Consider the following 22,468-nt stretch of genomic DNA (forward strand, 5'->3'; position numbering starts at 1 on the left):
AATGCATGTTCTTCGAGACAAATGCCCAGATATTTGAACCTGGATTTGTTGATAGATACAGGAACGAGTACGGCCGCCGCCACGGAAGTGATGTCTGCACGCAAGCTTACCACAACAGCGGCCGCAGGCACCTCTGAAGAACCTTTCGACACGAGTCGTGTCCCTGATACTGAGCAAGCTGCGACGAGCGTGACGCAACAAGAGGAACCCTCTTCACACATCTCGTCCTTGACCAAACTCAGAGAAGTGTGCAGACATCTGAATCAAGTAAAGAATAAAATGTTTGGACCATTTTTACCGGGGCTCTGCAAGCACGTCGATAAACCAGGTAGAAACGTTGCCCTACGAGATTGATGTTAATAGTAACAGAGATGCATACTTCTTATTGAATTATTAGGATGGAACATTAGTTTGTAGCGTTATTGTTTCGCTTGTTGGATTATAGTTGCTACGTTTTTATTAATCGATTTTATTTCTTATTTGTAGTTCACTGTTGTTACTGAGTTTACACATTGTTATTTTGCCATTTGGAGATTTTGAATGGTGTCGTAGTGACCCCTTATCAGTTAGAGGGCCCGCACAATAGACATGCATGGTGGGCAGTCGACCGCCCTTCAATAGCTCATATGAAAGCATCGCCAGTGAATGTAAACATCAACCGACCTTCCGCATAAACAGGGCAGTACTTCATGAAATCCTTGTGACAGAGTTCCACCAATTGGAATTAATGTGACTAAGTGTAGCACTCCACCAAATCAGTGTTATAAGCCTGCCAGCAATGTGAGACCAGCAATATGTACCTATAGGTAGGACAGTTCTGGCCAATACCTACAAGAGCACCGGCCAACTGGAAACTCACCGTAGTCTTCTGTAGAAATTTGTATCTTGTTGGGTGTGACGCCACTTTGGAATTGTGAAGCGTAGTATTTTGCTTCCTATTATTTCTTTTCATTTTCTTGTAACTTTTATCTGGTATTGCACTACAAGAATTATTGTGTTTCTTGTTTTTCTTGAGTTTGGAAATTAGTGCACACCAAGAAGGGGTTTTAGTAACATAAAATGTCTTCAAACGTGATCGTTAGTTCTTTCCTGCCGACAGTGGGACACTACAAACGGAGTTGTGGACTCTAGAAAAGAAGCGCCAAGTAGAAAAATCGGAACATTGTCGGCATATCGTTTGTTTCAGTTCAACACAGGGGATACAGCAGCGGTGGCCGACAGTAACATTTGCACCGATAATACCAGCCCGCAGAGCATGGCAAGAAAATAATTTTCTCGTTTTAAGGAGTACCGTTCTGACCTTAATGACGCTGTAGGGTCAGGATTATCTTATTGTTTTAATGAATATCACTGAAACTCATTAACCCCCAATGTTCTTAGGAGACATAATAGGTTATCGAAATTGTCTAAGAAAAACATTAACTAGTTGACAGGATGCAACGGAGGAACAGCTATCTTGCCGCTGGAATCAGCTCTTGACAGAAAAAGATGTCGAGGCCCACTAAGAATCTGAGAAAGAAACCCATTTTTTATCTGCAGTATTTATGAAGAGACGTGAAAAGATATGTGTTGATGCAGGACAGCAATTATGACTTTGCACATGTAACATCTTCAGACTGCCATCCAGTTACAGAAGAAAATTCAAGAACTAAGATCCAATGAGGGAATGATATTGACTGTCATTAGAAGCGTGTTAATTATTTAAGGTAGTTGTTACTGATATTTATGGAAGATCTTAGTAATATCTTATCAGCTGCTATGAAAACTTCTATTACGGCTAAAGGTTACGGTTGTTGTCAGTCATCATCATAACGATGTGACTGTTTTCAAGATAAAGTGGGTAATGATGAGTTGTGACATAGAAACTAACAGCAATAATAATGCTTTTCAATGTTTATGAATCCAAGATATTACAGAAAATCTCTTAGTTGTGATTTACTGTAAGTAATAATAAAAACTGATAACATTAATTAACAATTTCGCTGTAAATGATGGTCGTACAACGAGATTTTCCATGCAAACAAATGAATTTCAGATTTCGCAAAGTTGGAATTTTGGAATTATCATTCCATTTTATAAGAGAGATGACTCAGAAGAAACTGAGGACTCAGAAAAGCTTCGTTCTACATCGTTTAGTCCGGTAGTTCGTACGACATGCATTACAATTATCTCCAACTTCGTACAAAGCAATTAGATTTCATGAAATCAAGAGTTCATGAAACATTTAGCTGAGAGCATAACTCAAATGATTAATTGCAATCCGTGACTGAAAATGAAACATTGTTTTGAATGGGAATCAGATCTACGGAAAATTCTGGCGGATTCCCAAGTAAGGGCCTTTTATAGCGAAGATGTTAGTAGTAGAATTTCAATACAACCGGAACACTCTTGGGTGCGTGTTATCCTAATGTTTGGTGCTTAGCATTGTACTCACGACATCACATGAATAGGCTGCCTCGGGCAGAGAGTCATGCAATTTGGGAGATGCTTTTTCAGCAGTTATCTGACACAGTTAAGTCAAGAAATGTTCTGCCATCTCAGTAAATCTCATCGCAGTTTCTTATAATCTGTCATTCTGTCTCCCTCTCTTTCCCCTCTCCCTCTTACAAGTGCATGAACACAGAATCAGAAATTAATAAAGATGTTGACGGTTAGCGTATCTTACAGTATTCCCAATTCTGAAATCACTGTATAATTTATCAAACTTATTAATCTTTGTCACCAACACTCACAAAAGCCAACAATGTTATTTACATAGTTATCTATACCGACTGTATTATTTGTGAAAATTAGGTAAGGGTATTTTCAATACTGGTGATCATTTACGGTATTTGCACAATTAAAATGTTAGCATTATACGTGAAAACTGCATAATTTACGTCAGTAACTCACATACACAATATTTATGTCAGGTGTTGCGATGTTAACTCCACACCTAAGCTATCTGTATTATTTATCAAAATGGCATTAAAACATTGACCACACTGGAGTAATGTACAAAATTTGCTTATCTAATATGATGTGTTACTTTTCAAGAGTACGTAAGATTCATTAACAGTACACACACAATGTTAAGTGTCACAATATTATTTTCACGTCTAAAGATTAACTTGAACTTCGCAGCAAGCGATGTTAGGCCTTTGAAACATGGTAGAGGGCACATTGGTTTCCCCAACATAAATATTTCCACATCGAAATCTCTCTTATTTTTGTTCTACAGCTGCACAAAACACGTTATCCAAAATAATATGCTAAGGAAACAAATCTTTGTTTAGGCCTAAGAGAACCTTTCAGCTACTTCTGCATTGCTTGATTAGCATATTATTTTAGCCGCATATGTTTTGTTCTGTTGTAGTACAAAAAGACAGGCAATTTAGACGCGTAAGTAACATTGTGGACCTTAAGTTGGGAATCTACGACCATATTTCAAGCATCAACTCTACCTTAACCTGTGACTTGCACTCATCCACTGGCTGACGCCCATTGTCAGGTTGTGGGACACTCACAATCACACAAACACACACACACACACACACACACACACACACACACACACACACACACACACACACAAACACACATACTGTCAGCCTCTGACCGGAATACTAATTGAGTTGAGTTCTGAATGCGTGTTTATTTAGTTATTTAGTTAGTTTTCACAAGAGAGGTGACACACAAAAAAATGTGATCACAGAAAAACTGCAGATCTGTATTCTTTGCTAGTGTCATTTGCACGATGTTTTTAAAAATTATCTTCACCTTAGAAGAAGGAAAATTATATTCATGCAAATAGGGGAACAAGCTGGATTTAGATGTAGACATTGCACCATTGATGGCAGAGATGTCCTTTGTTGCGGTGTGAGGGGCTCCTACTTCTTGTACCACATGTGATGCTAACTTCAACCATTGCCTGTTTCCAAGTGCAGATTACAGTTAGATCTGGGAATAACATTGTGTCTCTTGACATAAGCGTTGTGTGCACGTTGCTGCACAGCTTATACTATTTTGATAAATAATGAAGTCATTTTGTATGCGAAAATACCATACGTTCCACCAGCATTATCAAAAACGTTACGTCGTTTTGGTAAATGATACAGATATGTTAAATGTATAAATGATATTATAACATTTTTGCCTGGGCAGGTGTGTGTCTGAGTTACTCTTGACGATTATGTTTTTTTGAAAAACGATACAACATTTTAGGGGTGGTAATACATTAACTGCAACAAGTATTGTCTATATCTTTACATACTAAGGGGTGTTCAAAAAGTCTGTCCGCAGTGCCGTGTGATTGTTAGCCGCGCGTGCCGTATGATTGTTGGCTTCCCTGGCTTATGTACCTTCAAGTGGACTCTGCCAGTATTCCACTGTTTCGTTTATCCTAGCCTGCGTCAGTAGTATCGATGGTGTGTGTCGTTACGTGTTGCCGTGAACGTTTAAGTTTAGCTCCTTCATTCGTTTGTTTCGTTTGTGTCACTGGTAAAATGAAGAACGTGTGTTTTTAGTCGAACAAGTGTTCAAAGCTAGCGGTAAATACACAGTTTCAGTTCTTCAAACATTTAATTCAGTTTAGCCGGAGAGAACACTGCCACATCGCGATACTGTACGAGATTTGATTAACAAATTTCGAAGTATGGGTTCAGTGACAGATGCACTGAGAAGTTGTCGTCCTATGGTTTTTCTGAGGACGAACTACTCGATATTTCCGATAAAATATCCATTACTCCGAACAAGTCAGTAAGAAAACTCTCCCACACAGCTGTAAGGAAAAAATTAGAACATTTCCCATATAAAGTGACACTGGTGCAAGAACTGAAAAATATTGAACATGGCTAGAGACTGTATTATTGCCAATGGTTCAAAAATTTCGTTCAACAAAATGGGAGGAATATTCCTAATGAATCCCTTTTTAACTGATGAGGCTTGGTTTCATTTATCCTGGAACATGAACTAGCAAAATTCTCGTATGTGGAGTACTGCAAATCCATTGTGTATTAATGAGGAACCACTTCATTCTGGGAAAATAGCAGTTTGTACTGCAATTTTTAGACGTAGGATTGCGGATCCCATATTTTTCAACGAAACAATAAACGCTCAACGATACTGCAGTGATATTCTGTACCCATTCATAGGAGAACTTCTCTTAAGTGAAATACTGAACGGCTATTTTCAACAAGATTGTTGCAACCGCGTAAACAGCTCGCGTTTGAATATCACTGCTGGCTGATTTCTTTGGTGATCGCATAATTTCACAGGGAGTTTGGGCTCGACGATCGTCTGACCTAACACTACCTGACCTTTTCTTCTGTGGTGCAGCGTAAGCAACTGTCTATATAAACCGTTCAAAAGCCATCGATGAATTGAAAACTGCAATCTCCACGTTCACTCACTGTGTTACAGAAGAAATGTTACAGCTTGTGTTTGGAAACATGATTAGTCGAATTGAATTGTGTATTCAACAACAGGGGGGGGGGGGGGACACGTTCCACATTGACCGTGAAAATTTGTAAGTAAAAATGAATATTCAATAAATTAATAAATTGTATTTTACTGAGATTCATTTCGGTATATTGACTGAGGCATACGGCACGCACGGCTAACAATCATCCGGCACTGCAGACAGACTTTTTGAACACCCCGTATTTATGCTAAGTGCAAACACACACCATGTGTTTGTGTGTATCTGTGTGTGTGTGTGTGTGTGTGTGTGTGTGTGTGTGTGTGTGTGCATGTGTGTATGTGAAAGAAAGGGTGAGAGAGAGAGAGAGAGAGAAATTGGGGGTAGGGGAGGAGAGGGAAAGGTTGTGAGGAAAGGAGGTGGAAATTACTGATGGGCCAGAATTTTTCCAGGCAAAACTATTAGATTGCTGCCAAAAAATCATCTTGCAAATCGTAACACTAGGCAACCAGGTCACGTAATGTCGTGGGTACAGTACTGAGCACGGTCCATCTACTTTACACGCACTGAAGAGTGTTAGAAGTATTGTAGTCGTACACATACTATTAACGTCTTGGCTCTTCAGGACTCTTACTTAAGATTCTGTCAAATTCTACTGTGTATCTGACGCCAATACAAAATAGGTTTTCATTCACCGTCGCGGTATGCCATTAATCACCTGAACTATTCGCACATCTAACTATTCCCTTGACTTCACAAAACCAAATTTTCCTTCTATATAGTTGGAGATAATTTTAACGAATATCGTTAAAACTACCGGAGGAAAGGATGCAGAACTGCAGCTGTCCAGAGTTCACCGTTGTTTTCATGTGATCTCTCTTATCAAACGAAATAATAATTCGAAAGTTCCAAATTCGGGAATTCGAGAATATATTGGTTTGTACTGAAACTCACGTTGTGGTACGAACAACTACAGCAAAAACATTTATTAATGTTATCAGTTATGTTTGTTACATAGCGTAAAACGCAAGTAAGACACTTTCTGTAGTATCTACCAAAACTTTAACTTTGAAAACCATTATTATTGCCACTTGTTTTGATGTTATCAATTATCGTTAGCCACGGCATCTTGAAGAACATCATTTTCATAAATATGATTGACACAATGGTAGATTGGGGATATAATTGATGTTTTCATAGCAGCTTATGGTGATTACTAAGATCTTCGATAAAAATCGATAAGCACTGTAATACCAACGAAAATAACCGACGCACTTCTAATAACAGGCAATAACATGCTCACATAGGAGCGTTACTTGTTAAATTTTCGTGTCACTGGACGACTGTCTGAAAATCTTAGATATACGACGTCTTAACTACTGTTCGGTCCATTCTCATATCTTTCGATTTCTCTTGATTAACGCTGTAGAAATATATATGTTTCTCATATTCACAATCCTCCTTTTCCCCATCTATTTTCCTCAAGAGCTGCTTCCAGCACCAATACTGCTATTCCTCTGTGCTGTGGATTCATGCTCTCATCCTGGAACTAGTAAGCCATTTCGTACTTTAATTGTAGAGGTAACATATTATATTTCATTGCTGCACAATGCTTTTACTTCTGCTTCACTCTGTTGCCATATTTAAATTCCCCATTTTTCTCTGCTACAGATATGTCGGCGGAATCGAATGGGACCGTCACTGCTGCCGAAGTGACTAGAGATGCGGATCCCATGACTGAAGCTGTGACCTTGAAGACAGCCTACACTTACAGTGCACAGTCAGCAGTAACCAGCCTGAAGCCAGAGACGGGAGCGACGCACAATATTTCTGACACGGAGCTTGGCCTATTAGTGTGTCAGAACCTTCTTTTACTAGATAATTCCGTGTCCTTTATAGCGAGATGGACTCTAGCACACTATTGTAAAATTATTAATCCTACAGGTATGTACTTTCCTTGTTACACACAGATGCTGACTATGTTGATGGCAAAATTACGTGAAATAAGGTTCTTCGTAGGTGTGTAGGCTTTAGCGCCGGCGTAAGTTAACATTAAGGTTTTCAGACAAGCCACATCTTGCTACAAAATAACTGTTGCCGGGTCAATGAGACTGACGTTTCGATCACGTGTGGTGTGACCTTTCCCTGGATCTACACTGTTACCGCATTCGAAACGTCTGTCTTATTCAAGCAGTGACAGTACATGACAGTACAGGAAGCTACACTACAATGGGTTTTATGTGTTAGATATTCATTTGGCATATGTTGATCAATAAAAACAATCTAACATCATTCGAATTTTTTTTACTTAAAGTGCCGCCCTGAATATCAGCTACATTATTTCTTTATTAAGGTTTAATTGTTCAGTTTTCTTCCACTGTACTGAATGATGTTGACAAAAATGCCGTTAACTGTCAACACTTGATGCTGAGTCATACAATATATATATATATATATATATATATATATATATATATATATATATATATATGTATACGGTGAATCACCTAACATTGCCGCTGGATATATTTCGTAAACCACATCAAATAATGACGAATCGATTCCACAGACCGAACGTGAGGAGAGGGGCTAGTGTAATTGGTTAATACAAACCATAAAAAAATGCACGGAAGTATGTTTTTTAACACAAACCTACGTTTTTTTAAATGGAACCACGTTAGTTTTGCTAGCACATCTGAACATATAAACAAGTACGTAATCAGTGCCGTTTGTTGCATTGTAAAATGTTAATTACATCCTGAGATATTGTAACCTAATGTTGACGCTGTTTGATCGTGTGTATCGGAGAGCACCGAATTACGTAGGGATCCAAAGGGAACTGTGATGGACCTTAGGTACAGAAGAGACTGGAACAGCACATTACGTCCACATGCTAACACCTTTTTATTGGTCTTTTTCACTGACGCACATGTACATTACCATGAGAGGTGAGGTACACGTTCGACGGGCGTTTCATAGGACGTGGAGGACGCATAAATTGGCCAGCCCGTTCTCCTGATCTTACACCTCTGTACTTCTTTCTGTGGGGTACGTTAAAGGAGAATGTGTACCGTGATGTGCCTACAACCCCAAAGTATTTGAAACAACGCATTGTGGCAGCCCGCGGCGACCTTACACCAGATGTACTGCGGCGTGTACGACATTCATTACGTCAGAGATTGCAATTGTGTGAAGCAAATGATGGCCACCACATTGAATATCTATTGACCTGACATGTCGGGACACACTCTATTCCACACCGTAATTGAAAACGGAAACCACGTGTGTACGTGTACCTCACCCCTCATGGTAATGTACATGTGCGTCAGTGAAGAAAATATATATATTACAGTTGCTGTTTCTGCCATTTAAAGGGAGACTATTATTGAAGTGTGTGAAAACAGTACGAAAAAGAAAAACGTAAATTAGTGACAAACTACAGCATGTACAGTCTTTCTTCAACATGCGAACAACACTATGATTGGCGAAGAGTTCTCGGGCTTCCAGCCGGGTGGCGGTGTCTTCAAACAGCGACGTTTCGACGAGTGACATACTCATCATGATGAGTATGTCACTCGTCGAAACGTCGCTGTTTGAAGACACCGCCACCCGGCTGGAAGCCCGAGAACTCTTCGCCAGCTGTATACGCCGGGAAAGCATACATTCACATTTAACACTATGATTTTCTGATTTTGGTTCTGATATACTCGTTACGCCTGCCACAATTGGACATGTTGTGGCGCAGACGAATAGCGGAACACTGCACGACCTTACTCTGTGATTGGACATAGCACACCGCACCCGTTGAGCGTGATGAGACTTCTCGGTCGCGAAATGCGGATTCTCAGTCTTGCAAATACGCCAATTTCGCTTATTGACGAACCCATCCAAATGAAAGTGAGTTGCGTCGCTAAAGCAAGCCACGCATATGCATACTACTTCCCATCGTGCTCCCCACCCAACCGTGCAGTCTGAACATCCTAACGCAAACCGTTCAGAAGTCAATTTCATTTTACATAGTTCAGTGTTACCCTGCACTAAAAGAACAACGATCGTGTTTTCTATTTGTAAACTCGTGGCAGTTAGTAATTTTCATATAGCACATATCTCTTCGGCAGTAGCGCTTCTGGAAACCTAACCGCCACAGTCGTCATTTATTTATAATGTCATAGATGATTAATCTTGGTGTGTGTGTGTAAAACTGTAGAGGACCTACATGGTGATTACAACTTACTGAAATTCCGTACATGCGACGTTAACATGACGATTCCTTTGTAATCAGGTAATGAATATGGTGATCCTCATATGTGCTACCATATGCGTATGACTTCGAAAGGACTAAAACTTCAAAGTTATCTGTTAACAGTAAATTTATACGAACATTTATGGTGCAAATTGCGATGTTTTAATAATATATCGATTGCGAAATCTGCATGTCATTTGCCGATGCAGTTCCAAAATAGCATAGTTCATACTGAAGGAATGAAAATAAGTGTCTAGGCACACATAGAATTCTACATAACTGTCACTTTTAGTACTAAAATATTGGAGTATTGATCAATGAGGATATTTTTAAGTATTTTAAGGCTCTGAAATACATATTGCGATAGTGCATAACGCAATGTTGAGTAGGCAAATCTAGGATGTAGAAAGGTAAGTATAAAAAATTCTCGATACAACAAGATACAATACAGGTGCACGTGGAGACGAGGAGATAAAACATTTCAGGAAAAGACGGATATAGTGTTGCACCAGTATTTTACGAATGAATCAGTATTATTTTCAAGAATACTGGGGCTTAGTGGATGTAGGAAAAATGTGATATGAAAATACACGCCTGTCAGAAGGATAAAACGACCAATTGAGATTGAAGCCATGGACCTGTAGAATGTAACGGGAATTTGGCTGTTATGGTTCATAACGGAAACAACAACAAATAAAAATCATGATACTGTAAAGGAAGCAGGTGACCTAGAAAAAGTATGGCAACGGTCAAGATGCTCCAAAAATTAAATAATAAAACGTTAGTTATTAGATTGAAGGAAAAGTAAACGCTATACAATGCTCATAAAACCTAGTGGGAGGATTACGATTGGAAAAGAGATAATGAAAAGGTCACGATGCAGGGATAAAATATTTCCTATGTTACGTTCAATCTGTATCTTACAGATGCAAATAAGGAAAGGAATCAAAGGCAGATGATTCGTAGGTTCGAAGGCATAATTCAAAATAAGGGTGAAATCTGTGAGTGGAAATTTTTCTATTATATTGCTATACTCAGCATTTTTTTTAATTAGCTGAATGTCTTCAAGTAAGACTAAAAGCCAGCACACGTGTTCCATCAATATCAATATTTGTAGTGAAAGGTTTTTTTCAAATTATGTACATCAGTAAGTGACTTTGTGTCCTAGGAACAGTGGTCGATACGGAAAAGACTCTAGGAGGGGGCGATAAAAATACCTTGGGCCACTTTTACTTCTACTGTAATAAAAAAGAGTCATGTCACACTCAAAGTTTAAGAAAGTTTTATTTAAACTGATTATACACATATACAAGACAATGCCATCTTACACTACAAAAGAGTTACAATTGTGGTTCTCTTTCTTAAAAGATTAATTACATGCGCCTATTCTTCATGTCAAGTAGGCCAATTACCTCGCCAATAGGACAATCAATGTCAGGGTGAGTGTTCAACAGAGCTAAGCGAATTAAGTCGATCTTCCTTCATTGTCAACCTCAGCCACGTCTTTGTACGTCGCAGTGATGAAAAACCTCTTTCTATTGTAGCAATAAATACAGGTGGACAAGCAAATACCTTGTTCAGTTTGTGCAAACTCGGATAGTCAGGTCTAGGACAGACAGACAACGCTTGCATAACAGAATCTCGATCATTAAGAGCCTTCATGCTCGTTTGCTTGTATTGAAGAATCTCTCTCATAGGTCTCTTTTTAATCACCAAGAGCGATTGTTCTTCAACAAACGGTATTAGATTAAGCACTGAATCAATTTATGTGCCTGATCATTACCGTTATGTTCTAGTAGTTGTGATGGCGAAAGTATGTTAAATCTTAAATTATAATGCTACTTCGGAAAGTACAACTACTCTATTCGGCCGAGTCGAATCTCGAAATACATAAATCAATAGCGTGCGGTCTGACTGGCGGGGTCGGCCGTGGGTGGCAATGCGATCGTCCCCGCATGGGGGTTGGGGGGAACCTCGCGCACCAGCCGTATGTATCCGCCACTGCCTGGGTAGAACGGTTTATATTCCGTCCTGTATGGTCACTTCACTTTACTGAATGCTCTTCCAGCATAACATTAAAAATATAGTAATGCATGTTCTTCGAGACAAATGCGCAGAAGTGTGAACCTGGATTTGTTGATAGTTACAGCAACGAGTACGGCCGCCGCCACGGAAGTGATGTCTGCACCCAAGCTTACCACAACAGCGGCGGCAGGCACCTCTGAAGAACCTTTCGACACAAGTCGTGTCCCTGATGCTGAGCTAGCTGCGACGAGCGTGACGCAACAAGAGGAACCCTCTTCACACATCTCGTCCTTGACCAAACTCAGACAATTGTGCAGACATCAGAGTGAAGTAAAGAATAAAATGTTTGGACCATTTTTACCGGGGCTCTGCAAGCACGTCGCTGAACCAGGTAGAAACGTTGCCCTACGAGATTAATGTTAATATTAACAGAGATGAATACTTCTTATTGAATTATTAGGATGGAACATTAGTTTTTAGTGTCATTGTTTCGCTTGTTGGATTATGGTTACTACGCTATTAGTAATCGATTATTGTATCTTACTTGTAGTCAACTGTTGCTACTGAGTTTGCACATCGTCATTTTCTCATTTGGAGATTGTGAATGGTGTCGCAGTGGCCCCTTATCAGTCAGAGGGCCCGCACAATAAACATGCAAGGTTGGCTGCCGACCTCCCTTCAGTAGTTCATATCAAAGCATCGCCAGTGAATGTAAAACTCAAGAGACCTTTCGCATAAACAGGGCACTATTTCATGAATGCCTTGTGACAGAGATCCACCAATTGAAACTAATGTGACTAAGTGTAGCACTCCAACAAATCAGTGTCATAAGCATGCCAGTGAAGTCCGACCAGCACTGTGTACCTATAGCTAGGACAGTTCTGGCCAATACCTACGCGAGCACCGGCCCACTAGAAGCTCGCCGTAGTCTTCTCTAGAAATTAGTATCTTCTTGGGTGTAACGCCACTTTGGAATAGTGTAGCGTAGTATTTTCCTTGTTATTATTCTCTTCATTGTCTTTTAACTTTTATCTGGTTTTGTAATACAAGAAACATTGTGTTTCTTGTTGTTCTTGAGATTGGAAATTAGTGCACGCCAAGTAGGCGTTTTAGTTAAATAAAGTGTGTTCAAACTTGATCGTTAGTTCTTTCCTGCCGACAGTGGGACACTACAAACGGAGTTGTAGAGGCTAGAAAAGAAGCGGCAACTAGAAAAATGGGAACATTTCCTGCATAGTCTTTGTTTCTGTTCAACAGACGGGCTACAGCAGCGGTGGCAAACAGAAACATTTGCACCTATAATGTCAGCCCGCAGAGCATCCTTTTAAAAGGATCGTTGTGACCTTGGTGACTCTATAGGGTCAGGATCATCTTATTGTTTTAATGACCATCAGTGAAACTCATTAATCTCCAATGATCTTACCAGAGATTATAGGTTATCGAAATTGTCTAAGAAAAACTTTAACTAGTTGACAGGGTGAGAGCGTGGGTCAGCAGCATCGCGGAATAGCTGTTTTGCACCTGGAAGCAGCTCTTGACATGAACAGATGTCGAGGCCCACTACGATTCTGAGAAACAAATGCATTTTTTATCTGCAGTATTTATGAAGAGACGTGAAAAGAGATGTGGTGACGCAGGACAACAATTTAGTCGTTGCACATGCAATATCTTCAGACTGTCATCCAGTTACAAAAGAAAATTTAAGAACTAAGATCCAATGAGGGTATGATATTTGCTGTAATAAGAAGCGTGTGTATTGTTTAAGTTAGTTGTGACTGATATCTATGCAAGATCTTAGTAATGTCCCATCAGCAGCTATGAAAACTTCTATTACAGCTAAGGGTTAGCGTTGTTGTCAGCCATCATCATAACGATGTGACTGTTTACAAGATAAAGTGGCTAATGATGATTTGTGACATAGAAACTAATAGCAATAATAACGCTTTATGATTCAAAGATATTACAGAAAATCTCTTACTTGTGATTGACGGAAAGTAATAATCAAAACTGATAACATTAATTAACAATTCTGTAAATGATGGTCGTACAACCAGATTTCCCTTGCAAACAAATGTATTTCCTATTTGCCAAAGTTGGAATTTTGGAGTTATCACTCCATTTGATAAGAGAGATGACACAGAAACATCTGAGGACTCAGAAAAGCTTCGTTCTGCATCGTTTCCTCCGGTAGTTCTTCCGACATGCATTACAATTATCTCCAACTTCGTACAAAAACAATTAGATTTCAGGAAATCAAGATTTCATGCAACATTTAGCTGTGGCGATAGCACAACTGATTATTTGCAACCAGTGACTGAAAATAAACCATTGTTTTGAATGGGAGTCAGATGTACAGAAAATTCTGGCAGATTCTCAAGTAAGAGCCCTTTATAGCGAAGATGCTGGTAGTACAACTACAAGACTTACTGCACACTCTTGGGTACGTATAAACCTAATGTTTGGTGCTTAGCACTGTACTCACGACATCACATTAATGGGCTGAGAGTCGTACAGGTTGAGAGACGCTTTGTCAGCAGCCATCTGACACAGTTAAGTCAAGAAATGTTCTTCCATGTCAGTAAATTTCATCACAGTTTCTCACAATCTGTCATTCTGTCTCTCTCTCTTTCCCCCCCTCCCTCTCACAAGTGGGTGAACACAGAATCAGAAATTAATAAAAATGTTGACGGTTAGCGTATCTTACAGTATTCCCAATCCTGAAATGTCTGTATTATTTATCAAACATATTAAATTTGTCAGCAACACTCACAAGCACAACAGTGTTATTTCCATAGTTATCTAAATTGTCTGTATTATTTGTGAACATTAGCTAAGGGTATTTTCGATACTGGTGTTCATTTACGGTATTAGCACAATTAAAATGTTAGCATTACATGTCAAAACTGCACAATTTTCATCAGTAACTCACATACACAATATTTATGTCAAGAGTTACAATGTTAACTCCACATCTAAGCTATCTGTATTATTTATCAAAATTACGTTAAGACATTGACCACACTGGAGCAATGTACAAAATTTGTTCATCTAATTTGATGTGTTACTTTTCAACAGTATGTAAGATGCATCAACATAACACACACAGTGTTAAGTGTCACAATATTATTTTCATGTGTAAAGATTAACTTGAACTTCGCAGCAAGCGATGTTGGATATTTGAAACTTGGTAGAGGCCGCATTGGTTTCCCCAACATAAATATTTCCACATCGAAATCGCTTCTAAAATTGTTCAATAGCTGCACAAAACACGTTGTCCAAAATAATATGCTAAGGAAACAAATCTTCGTTTAGGCCTAAGAGGATCTTTCAGCTACTTCTGCACTGCTTGATTAGCGTGTTATTTTAGTCGCGTATGTTTTGTACACTTATAGAAAAATACGAAAGGCAATTTAGACACGTAAATAACATTACGGAACTTAAGTTGGGAGTCAACCACCACATTTCAAGCATCAACTCTACCTTAACCTGTGACTTGCACGATGACTGCATCAATCAATGGCTGACGCCCATTGTCAGGTTATGGGACACTCACTGACTCTCTCTCCCTCTCTCTCTCTCTCTCTCTCTCTCTCACACACACACACACACACACACACACACACACGCACACATACACACACACACACACACACACACACACACACACACACACACACACTGTCAGCTTCTGACCGGAATATTAATTGAGTTGCGTTCTGGACGCGTGTTTATTTAATTAGTTTTCACAAGAGAAGTGACACACAAAAAACTGTGATCACAGAAAAACTGCAGACCTGTATGCTTTGCGACTGTCATTTGCACGACATTTTTAAACATTATCTTCAACATAGAAGAAGGAAAATTATATTTCATGAAAGTAGGGGAACAAGGGTTTAGATGTAGTGCAAAGACACACTGTGTGTTCGTGTGTATGTGTGTGTGTGTGTGTGTGTGTGTTTGTGAATGTGTATGTGAGTGTGTATGTGTGGATGTGTCTGTGTGTGTGTGTGTGTGTGTGTGTGTGAGAGAGAGAGAGAGAGAGAGAGAGTGAGGTGGGCGAGTAGCATTACAGGGACAGGTTGTGAGGAAAGGAGGTGGAAATTACTGATGGTGAAGAATTTTTCCTGGGAAAACTATTAGATTGCTGCCAAAAAATCATCTTGCAAATCGTAACACTAGGCAACCAGGTCACGTGATGTCGTGGATACAGCACTGAGCACGGACCATCTACTTTACATGCACTGAAGAGTGTCAGAAGTATTGTAGTCGTACACATACTATTAACGTCTTGGCTCTACAGGAGTCTTAGTTAAGAATTTGTCAAATTTGACTGTGCATCTGACCAGTTCAAAATAGGTTTTCATTCTCATTCTCTGGATGCGATTAATCACCTGAACTATTCGCACATCTAACTGTTCCCTTGACTTCACAAAACTAAAATTTCCTTCTATGAAGTTGGAGGCAATTTTAACGAATGTCGTGAAAACTACCGGAGGAAAGGATGCAGAACTGCATCTGTCCAGAGTTCACCGTTATTTTCGTGTGATCTCTCTTTTCAAATGGAACAATTATTACAAAGTTCCAAAATCGTGCATTCTAGAATATATTGTTTTGTACTGAAACTCACATTGTGCTACGAACATCTACAGCAAAAACATTTATGAATGTTATCAGTTATGTTTGTTACATAGCGTAAAACGCAAGTAAGGTATTTTCTGTAGTATCTAGCGAAACTTTAACTTTGAAAACCATTATTATTGCCATAAGTGTCGACGTTTCCAATTATCATTAGCCACGGCATCTTGAAGACCATCATTTTCTTAAATATGATTGACACAATGGTAGATTGGGGATATAATTGATGTTTTCATAGCAGCTTAAGGTGATTACTAAGATCTTCGATAAAAATCGATAAGCACTGTAATACCAACGAAAATAACCGACGCACTTCTAATAACAGGCAATAACATACTCACATAGGAGCGTTACTTCTTAAATTTTCAGGTCACTGGACGACTGTCTGAAAATCTTAGATATACGACGTCTTAACTACTGTTCGGTCCATTCTCATATCTTTCGATTTCTCTTGATTAACGCTGTAGAAATATATATGTTTCTCATATTCACAATCCTCCTTTTCCCCATCTATTTTCCTCAAGAGCTGCTTCCAGCACCAATACTGCTATTCCTCTGTGCTGTGGATTCATGCTCTCATCCTGGAATTAGTAAAAGTCTAGTACGTAAGCCATTTCGTACTTTAATTGTAGAGGTAACATATTATATTTCATTGCTGCACGATGCTTTTACTTTTGCTTCACTCTGTTGCCATATTTAAATTCCCCACTTTTCTCTGCTACAGATATGTCGGCGGAATCAAATGGGACCGTAACTGCTGCCCAAGTGACTAGAGATGCGGATCCCATGACTGAAGCTGTGACCTTGAAGACAGCCTACACTTACAGTGCACAGTCAGCAGTAACCAGCCTGAAGCCAGAGACGGGAGCGACACACAATATTTCTGACACGGAGCTTGGCCTATTAGTGTGTCAGAACCCTCTTTTACTAGATAATTCCGTGTCCTTTATAGCGTGATGGACTCTAGCACACTATTGTAAAATTATTAATCCTACAGGTATGTACTTTCCTTGTTACACACAGATGCTGACTGTGTTGATGGCAATATTACGTGAAATAAGGCTCTTCGTAAGTATGTAGACTTTAGCGCCGGCGTAAGTTAACATTAAGGTTTTCAGACAAGCCGCGTCTTGCTATAAAATAATTGCCGCTGGGTCAGTGAGACTGACGTTTCGATTACTTGTGGTGTTACCTTTCTCTAGATGTGCACTGTTACCATGTTCGAAATGAGTTTCTTATTCAACCATTGACAGTACATGACAGGAAGCTACACGACAACGGGTTTTCTTGTGTTAAATATTCATTTGGCATGTATTGATCAATAAAAAAACAATGTAACACATTTCGAATATTTGTTACTTATAGTGCTATCTTGAATATCAGGTACATTATTTATTTCTTTAGGTTTCATTTTTCAATTTTCTTCCACTGTACTGAATGGTGTTGACAAAATACTGGATGCCGTTAATTGTCAGCACCTGGTGCTGAGTCATACAAACTGGTGGTATCAAGTGAAATACTACTGTAAACGCTACGGCCTTAAATGTTTTCGCGATGTATATATTTTACAGCTGGTGTTTCTGCCATTTAGAGGGAGACAATTATTGAAGTGTATGAAAACAGTGCAAAAAGAAAAACGTAAATTAGTGACAAACTACGGTGTGTACAAACTTTCTTCAACATGCAAACGACACTATTATTTTCTGATTTCGGTTATGATATGATCGATATGCCTGCCCTAATTGGACATGATGTGGTACAGACGAATAGCGGATTTGTGCACGACCCGCTAAAGTATCGGATAATGGACGCCGTCCATGACCTCCTGAATGGGTTTTTTCAACCCAGAAATGGTTTTGAGGTAATTGCTGTACACCTTGTACTTAATATGGCCCCACAACAAGGAGCTGTATATGGTCAGATCCGGAGAATTTGGCAGCCAATCGGGGCGCATGCCAGTGTCTCAGGGTACCCCAGGGCCGCAATGGGTTCCGCAAAGTGCTCCTCCAGGACATCAAACATTCTCCTGCTTCGATGGGCTCAAATTCCCTCTTGGGTGAACCACATTTTGTCGATATAAGGATAGGGGGGTGGGGTGGAGTGGTGAATGAAATCATCTTGAAAATCAACACGTACCGTTCGGTAGTTACCGTGCCATTACAATCGCACCCATTATTCTGTGATTGGACATAGCACACCTCACCCATTGAGGGTGAAGAGACTTCTCGGTCGCGAAATGCGTATTCTCAGTCTTCGAAATGCGCCAATTTCGCTTATTGACGAACCCATCCAAATGAAAGTGGGTTGCGTCGCTAAAGCAAGCCACGCATACGCATACTACTTCCCATCGTGCTCCCCGGCCAACCATGCAGTCTGAACGTCCTAACGCAAACCGTTCGGAAGTCATGACAATTTTACTTTATATAGTTCAGTGTCACCCTGCACTAATAGAACATCGATCGTGTTTTCTATTTGTAAACTCGTGGCACTTAGTAATGTTCATATAGCACATATCTCTTCGCCAGTAGCGCTACTGAAAACCTACCCGCCACAGTCGTCCTTTATTTATAAAGTAATAGAAGAGTAATCCTGGTGTGGGTGTGTGTGAAAAACTGTAGAGCACCTACATGGTGGTTACAACTTACTGAAATTCCATACGTGCTACGTTAACATGACGACGCCTTTGTGGTCAGGTAATGAATATGGTGATGCTCACATGTGCTACCATATGCATCTAATTTCGAAAGGACTAAAACTTCAAAGTTATCTATTAACAGTAAATTTATACGAACATTTATGGAGCAAATGGGGATGTTTTAATAATATATCAATTGTGAAATTGCATGTCATTGGCGGATAGAGTTCCAAAAGAGCAATAGATCATTCTGAAGGAATGAAGGTAAGTGACAAGACACACATAGCACTCTACGCTGCTGTCACTGCCAGTATCAAAATCTTGGAGTATTGAGCGATGAGGATATTTTTAAGTACTTAATAGGTATAAAATCCTAGTGCGATGATAACGATTGGAAAGAGATGTATTCAGATGAAAAGGTCACAATGCAGGAATTAAATCCTTCCTCTTTTATACTCAATCTGTACGTTACAGATGCAAATAAAGAAAGGAATCAAAGATAAATGATTCATAGGTTCGAAGGGAGAATTCAAATTAAGGTTGAAAACTATGAGTGACAATTTCGCTATTATATTCCTATTGTTGTTTTGTTTTTTTTGTTGGATGTTTTCAAGTAAGCACAATAAAAGCCAGCACACATGTTTCATTAATATCGTCATTTATAGTGAAAGCTTATTTTCTCCAATACGAATTATGAACATCAGGAGGTGACTTTGTGTCCTAGGTACAGTAGTGGATACATAAAAGGCTCAGGGAGCAGGCGATAAAAATATGTTGGGCTACCTTTACTTTTACTGTAATAAAAAATATCAAGTCACACTCAAAGTTTAAGAAAATTTTGTATAAACTGATTATACATATATACAAGACAAGGCCATTTTACGCTATAGAAGAGTTACAATTGTGGTCCTCTTCCTTAAATGAATAATTTCATGCGCCTATTCTTCCTCTGAAATTGGTCAATTACCTCGCCAATAGGACAATCAATGTCAGGGTGAGTGTTCGAAAGAGCTAAGCCATTAAGTCGATCTTCCATCAATGTCGACCTCAGCCATGTCTTTGTACGTCGCAGTGTTGAATAACTATTGCAGCAATAAATGCAGGTAGACAAGCAAATACCTTGTTCAGCTTGTGCAAAGTGGGATAGTCAAATCTAGGACAGACAGACAACGCTTGCATAACAGAATCTCGATCATTAAGAGCGTTTATGCTCGTTTGCTTGTACTGAAGAATCTCTCCCATTGGTCTCTTTTTTTTAATCATCAAGAGTGATTCTTCTTCAAAAAACGGTATTTTGGTTAAGCATTGGTTCAATTTATGTGCCAGATCATTACCGTTATGTTTCAGTAGTTGTGATGGGAAAAATATGTTGAATCTTAGATGATAATGCTCCATAGGAAAGTACAACTACTCGATAACTCGATCCGGTCGAGTTGAATGACGAAATAAATAAATGAATAGCGTGCGGTCTGACTGGCGGGGACGGCCGTGGGTGGCAATGCGATCGTCCCCGCATGGGGGTTGGGGGGAAACTCGCGCACCAGCCATATGTATCCGCCACTGCCTAGGTAGAACCGTTTTCATTCCGTCCGGTATTGTCACTTCACATTACTGCATGTTCTTGCAACATACCATTAAAAATATAGTAATGCATGTTCTTCGAGACAAATGCGCAGAAGTGTGAACCTGGATTTGTTGATAGATACAGCAACGAGTACGGCCGCCGCCACGGAAGTGATGTCTGCCCCCAAGCTTACCACAACAGCGGCGGCAGGCACCTCTGAAGAACCTTTCGACACAAGTCGTGTCCCTGATACTGAGGAAGCTGTGACGAGCGTGACGCAACAAGAGGAACCCTCTTCACACATCTCGTCCTTGACCAAACTCAGACAATTGTGCAGACATCAGAGTGAAGTAAAGAATAAAATGTTTGGACCATTTTTACCGGGGCTCTGCAAGCACGTCGCTGAACCAGGTAGAAACGTTGCCCTACGAGATTAATGTTAATATTAACAGAGATGAATACTTCTTATTGAATTATTAGGATGGAACATTAGTTTTTAGTGTCATTGTTTCGCTTGTTGGATTATGGTTGCTACACTATTATTAATCGATTATTATATCTTATTTGTAGTTAACTGTTGCTACTGAGTTTACACATTGTCATTTTCTCATTTGGAGATTGTGAATGGTGTCGCAGTGGCCCCTTATCAGTTAGAGGGCCCGCACAATTAACATGCAAGGTTGGCTGCCGACCTCCCTTCAGTAGTTCATATCAAAGCATCGCCAGGAATGTAAACCTCAAGAGACCTTTCGCATAAACAGGACAGTATTTAATGAAAGCCTTGTGACAGAGATCCAAAAATTGAAACTAATGTGAGTAAGTGTAGCACTCCGCCAAATCGGTATTATAAGCCTGCCAGCAATGTCAGACCGGCAATGTGTACCTATAGCTAGGACAGATCTGGCCAATATCTACACCAGATCCCGCCCACTGGAAATTCGCCATCATCTTCTGCAGAAATCAATATCGTCTTGGGTGTAACGCCACTTTGCGTAGTATTTTCCTTGTTATTACTTCTTTTCATTGTCTTGTAACTTTTATCTGGTTTTGCACTACAAGAATTATTGAGTTTCTTGTATACCTTGAGTTTGAAAATTTGTGCACGCCAAGAAGGCGTTTTAGTTAAATAAAGTGTGTTCAAACTTGATCGTTAGTTCTTTCCTGCCGACAGTGGGACACTACAAACGGAGTTGTGGACGCTAGAAAAGAAGCGGCAACTAGAAAAATGGGATCATTTCCTGTATATTCTTTGTTTCTGTTCAACAGAGGGGCTACAGCAGCGGTGGCAAACAGAAACCTTTGCACTTATAATACCAGCTCGCAGAGCATGGCAAGAAAATAGTTTTCTCCTTTTAAAAGGATCGTTGTGACCTTGGTGACTCTATAGGGTCAGGATCATCTTATTGTTTTGATGAACATTACTGAAACTCATTAATCTCCAATGATCTTACCAGAGATTATAGGTTGTGGAAATCGTCTAAGAAAAACTTTAACTAGTTGACAGGGTGAGAGCATGGGTCAGCAGCATCGCGGAATAGCTGTTTTGCACCTGGAAGCAGCTCTTGACATGAACAGATGTCGAGGCCCACTACGATTCTGAGAAACAAATACATTTTTTATCTGCAGTATTTATGAAGAGACGTGAAAAGATATGCAATGACGCAGGACAGCAATTAAGTCGATGCACATGCAAGATCTTCAGACTGTCATCCAGTTACAGAAGAAAATTTAAGAACTAAGATCCAATAAGGGTATGATATTTGCTGTCATAAGAAGCGTCTGTATTTTTTAAGTTAGTTGTGATTAATATTATGCAAGATCTTAGTAATGTCCCATCAGCAGCTATGAAAACTTCTATTACAGCTAAACGTTACGGTCGTTGTCAGTCATCATCATAACGATGTGATTGTTTACAAGATAAAGTGGCTAATGATGATTTGTGACATAGAAACTAATAGCAATAATAAC

The 22,468-nt window shown here is 39.5% G+C and overlaps 1 protein-coding gene across 14 annotated transcripts in view; it reads left to right on the top strand.

Annotated features, from left to right (window-relative positions):
* The window catches only part of LOC126475417 (uncharacterized), a 164,070-nt gene that overhangs the window by 73,269 nt on the left and 68,333 nt on the right, over nucleotides 1–22,468 (top strand). For 3 of the 14 annotated variants that reach the window (XM_050103255.1, XM_050103264.1, XM_050103266.1), the window contains 4 exons: nucleotides 56–328; nucleotides 7,070–7,342; nucleotides 11,785–12,057; nucleotides 17,026–17,298. In XM_050103255.1, the coding sequence (XP_049959212.1) occupies nucleotides 56–328; nucleotides 7,070–7,342; nucleotides 11,785–12,057; nucleotides 17,026–17,258 (1,052 nt within the window). In that variant the 3' untranslated portion in view covers nucleotides 17,259–17,298. Of the gene's footprint in view, nucleotides 1–55; nucleotides 329–7,069; nucleotides 7,343–11,784; nucleotides 12,058–17,025; nucleotides 17,299–20,638; nucleotides 20,912–22,468 lie in introns of those variants that run through there. The other 11 variants (XR_007586726.1, XM_050103257.1, XM_050103262.1 and 8 more) reach the window with 6 other exon arrangements.

The sequence above is a fragment of the Schistocerca serialis genome, chromosome 4 (assembly GCF_023864345.2).
Source record: "Schistocerca serialis cubense isolate TAMUIC-IGC-003099 chromosome 4, iqSchSeri2.2, whole genome shotgun sequence".
NCBI lineage: Eukaryota > Metazoa > Arthropoda > Insecta > Orthoptera > Acrididae > Schistocerca > Schistocerca serialis.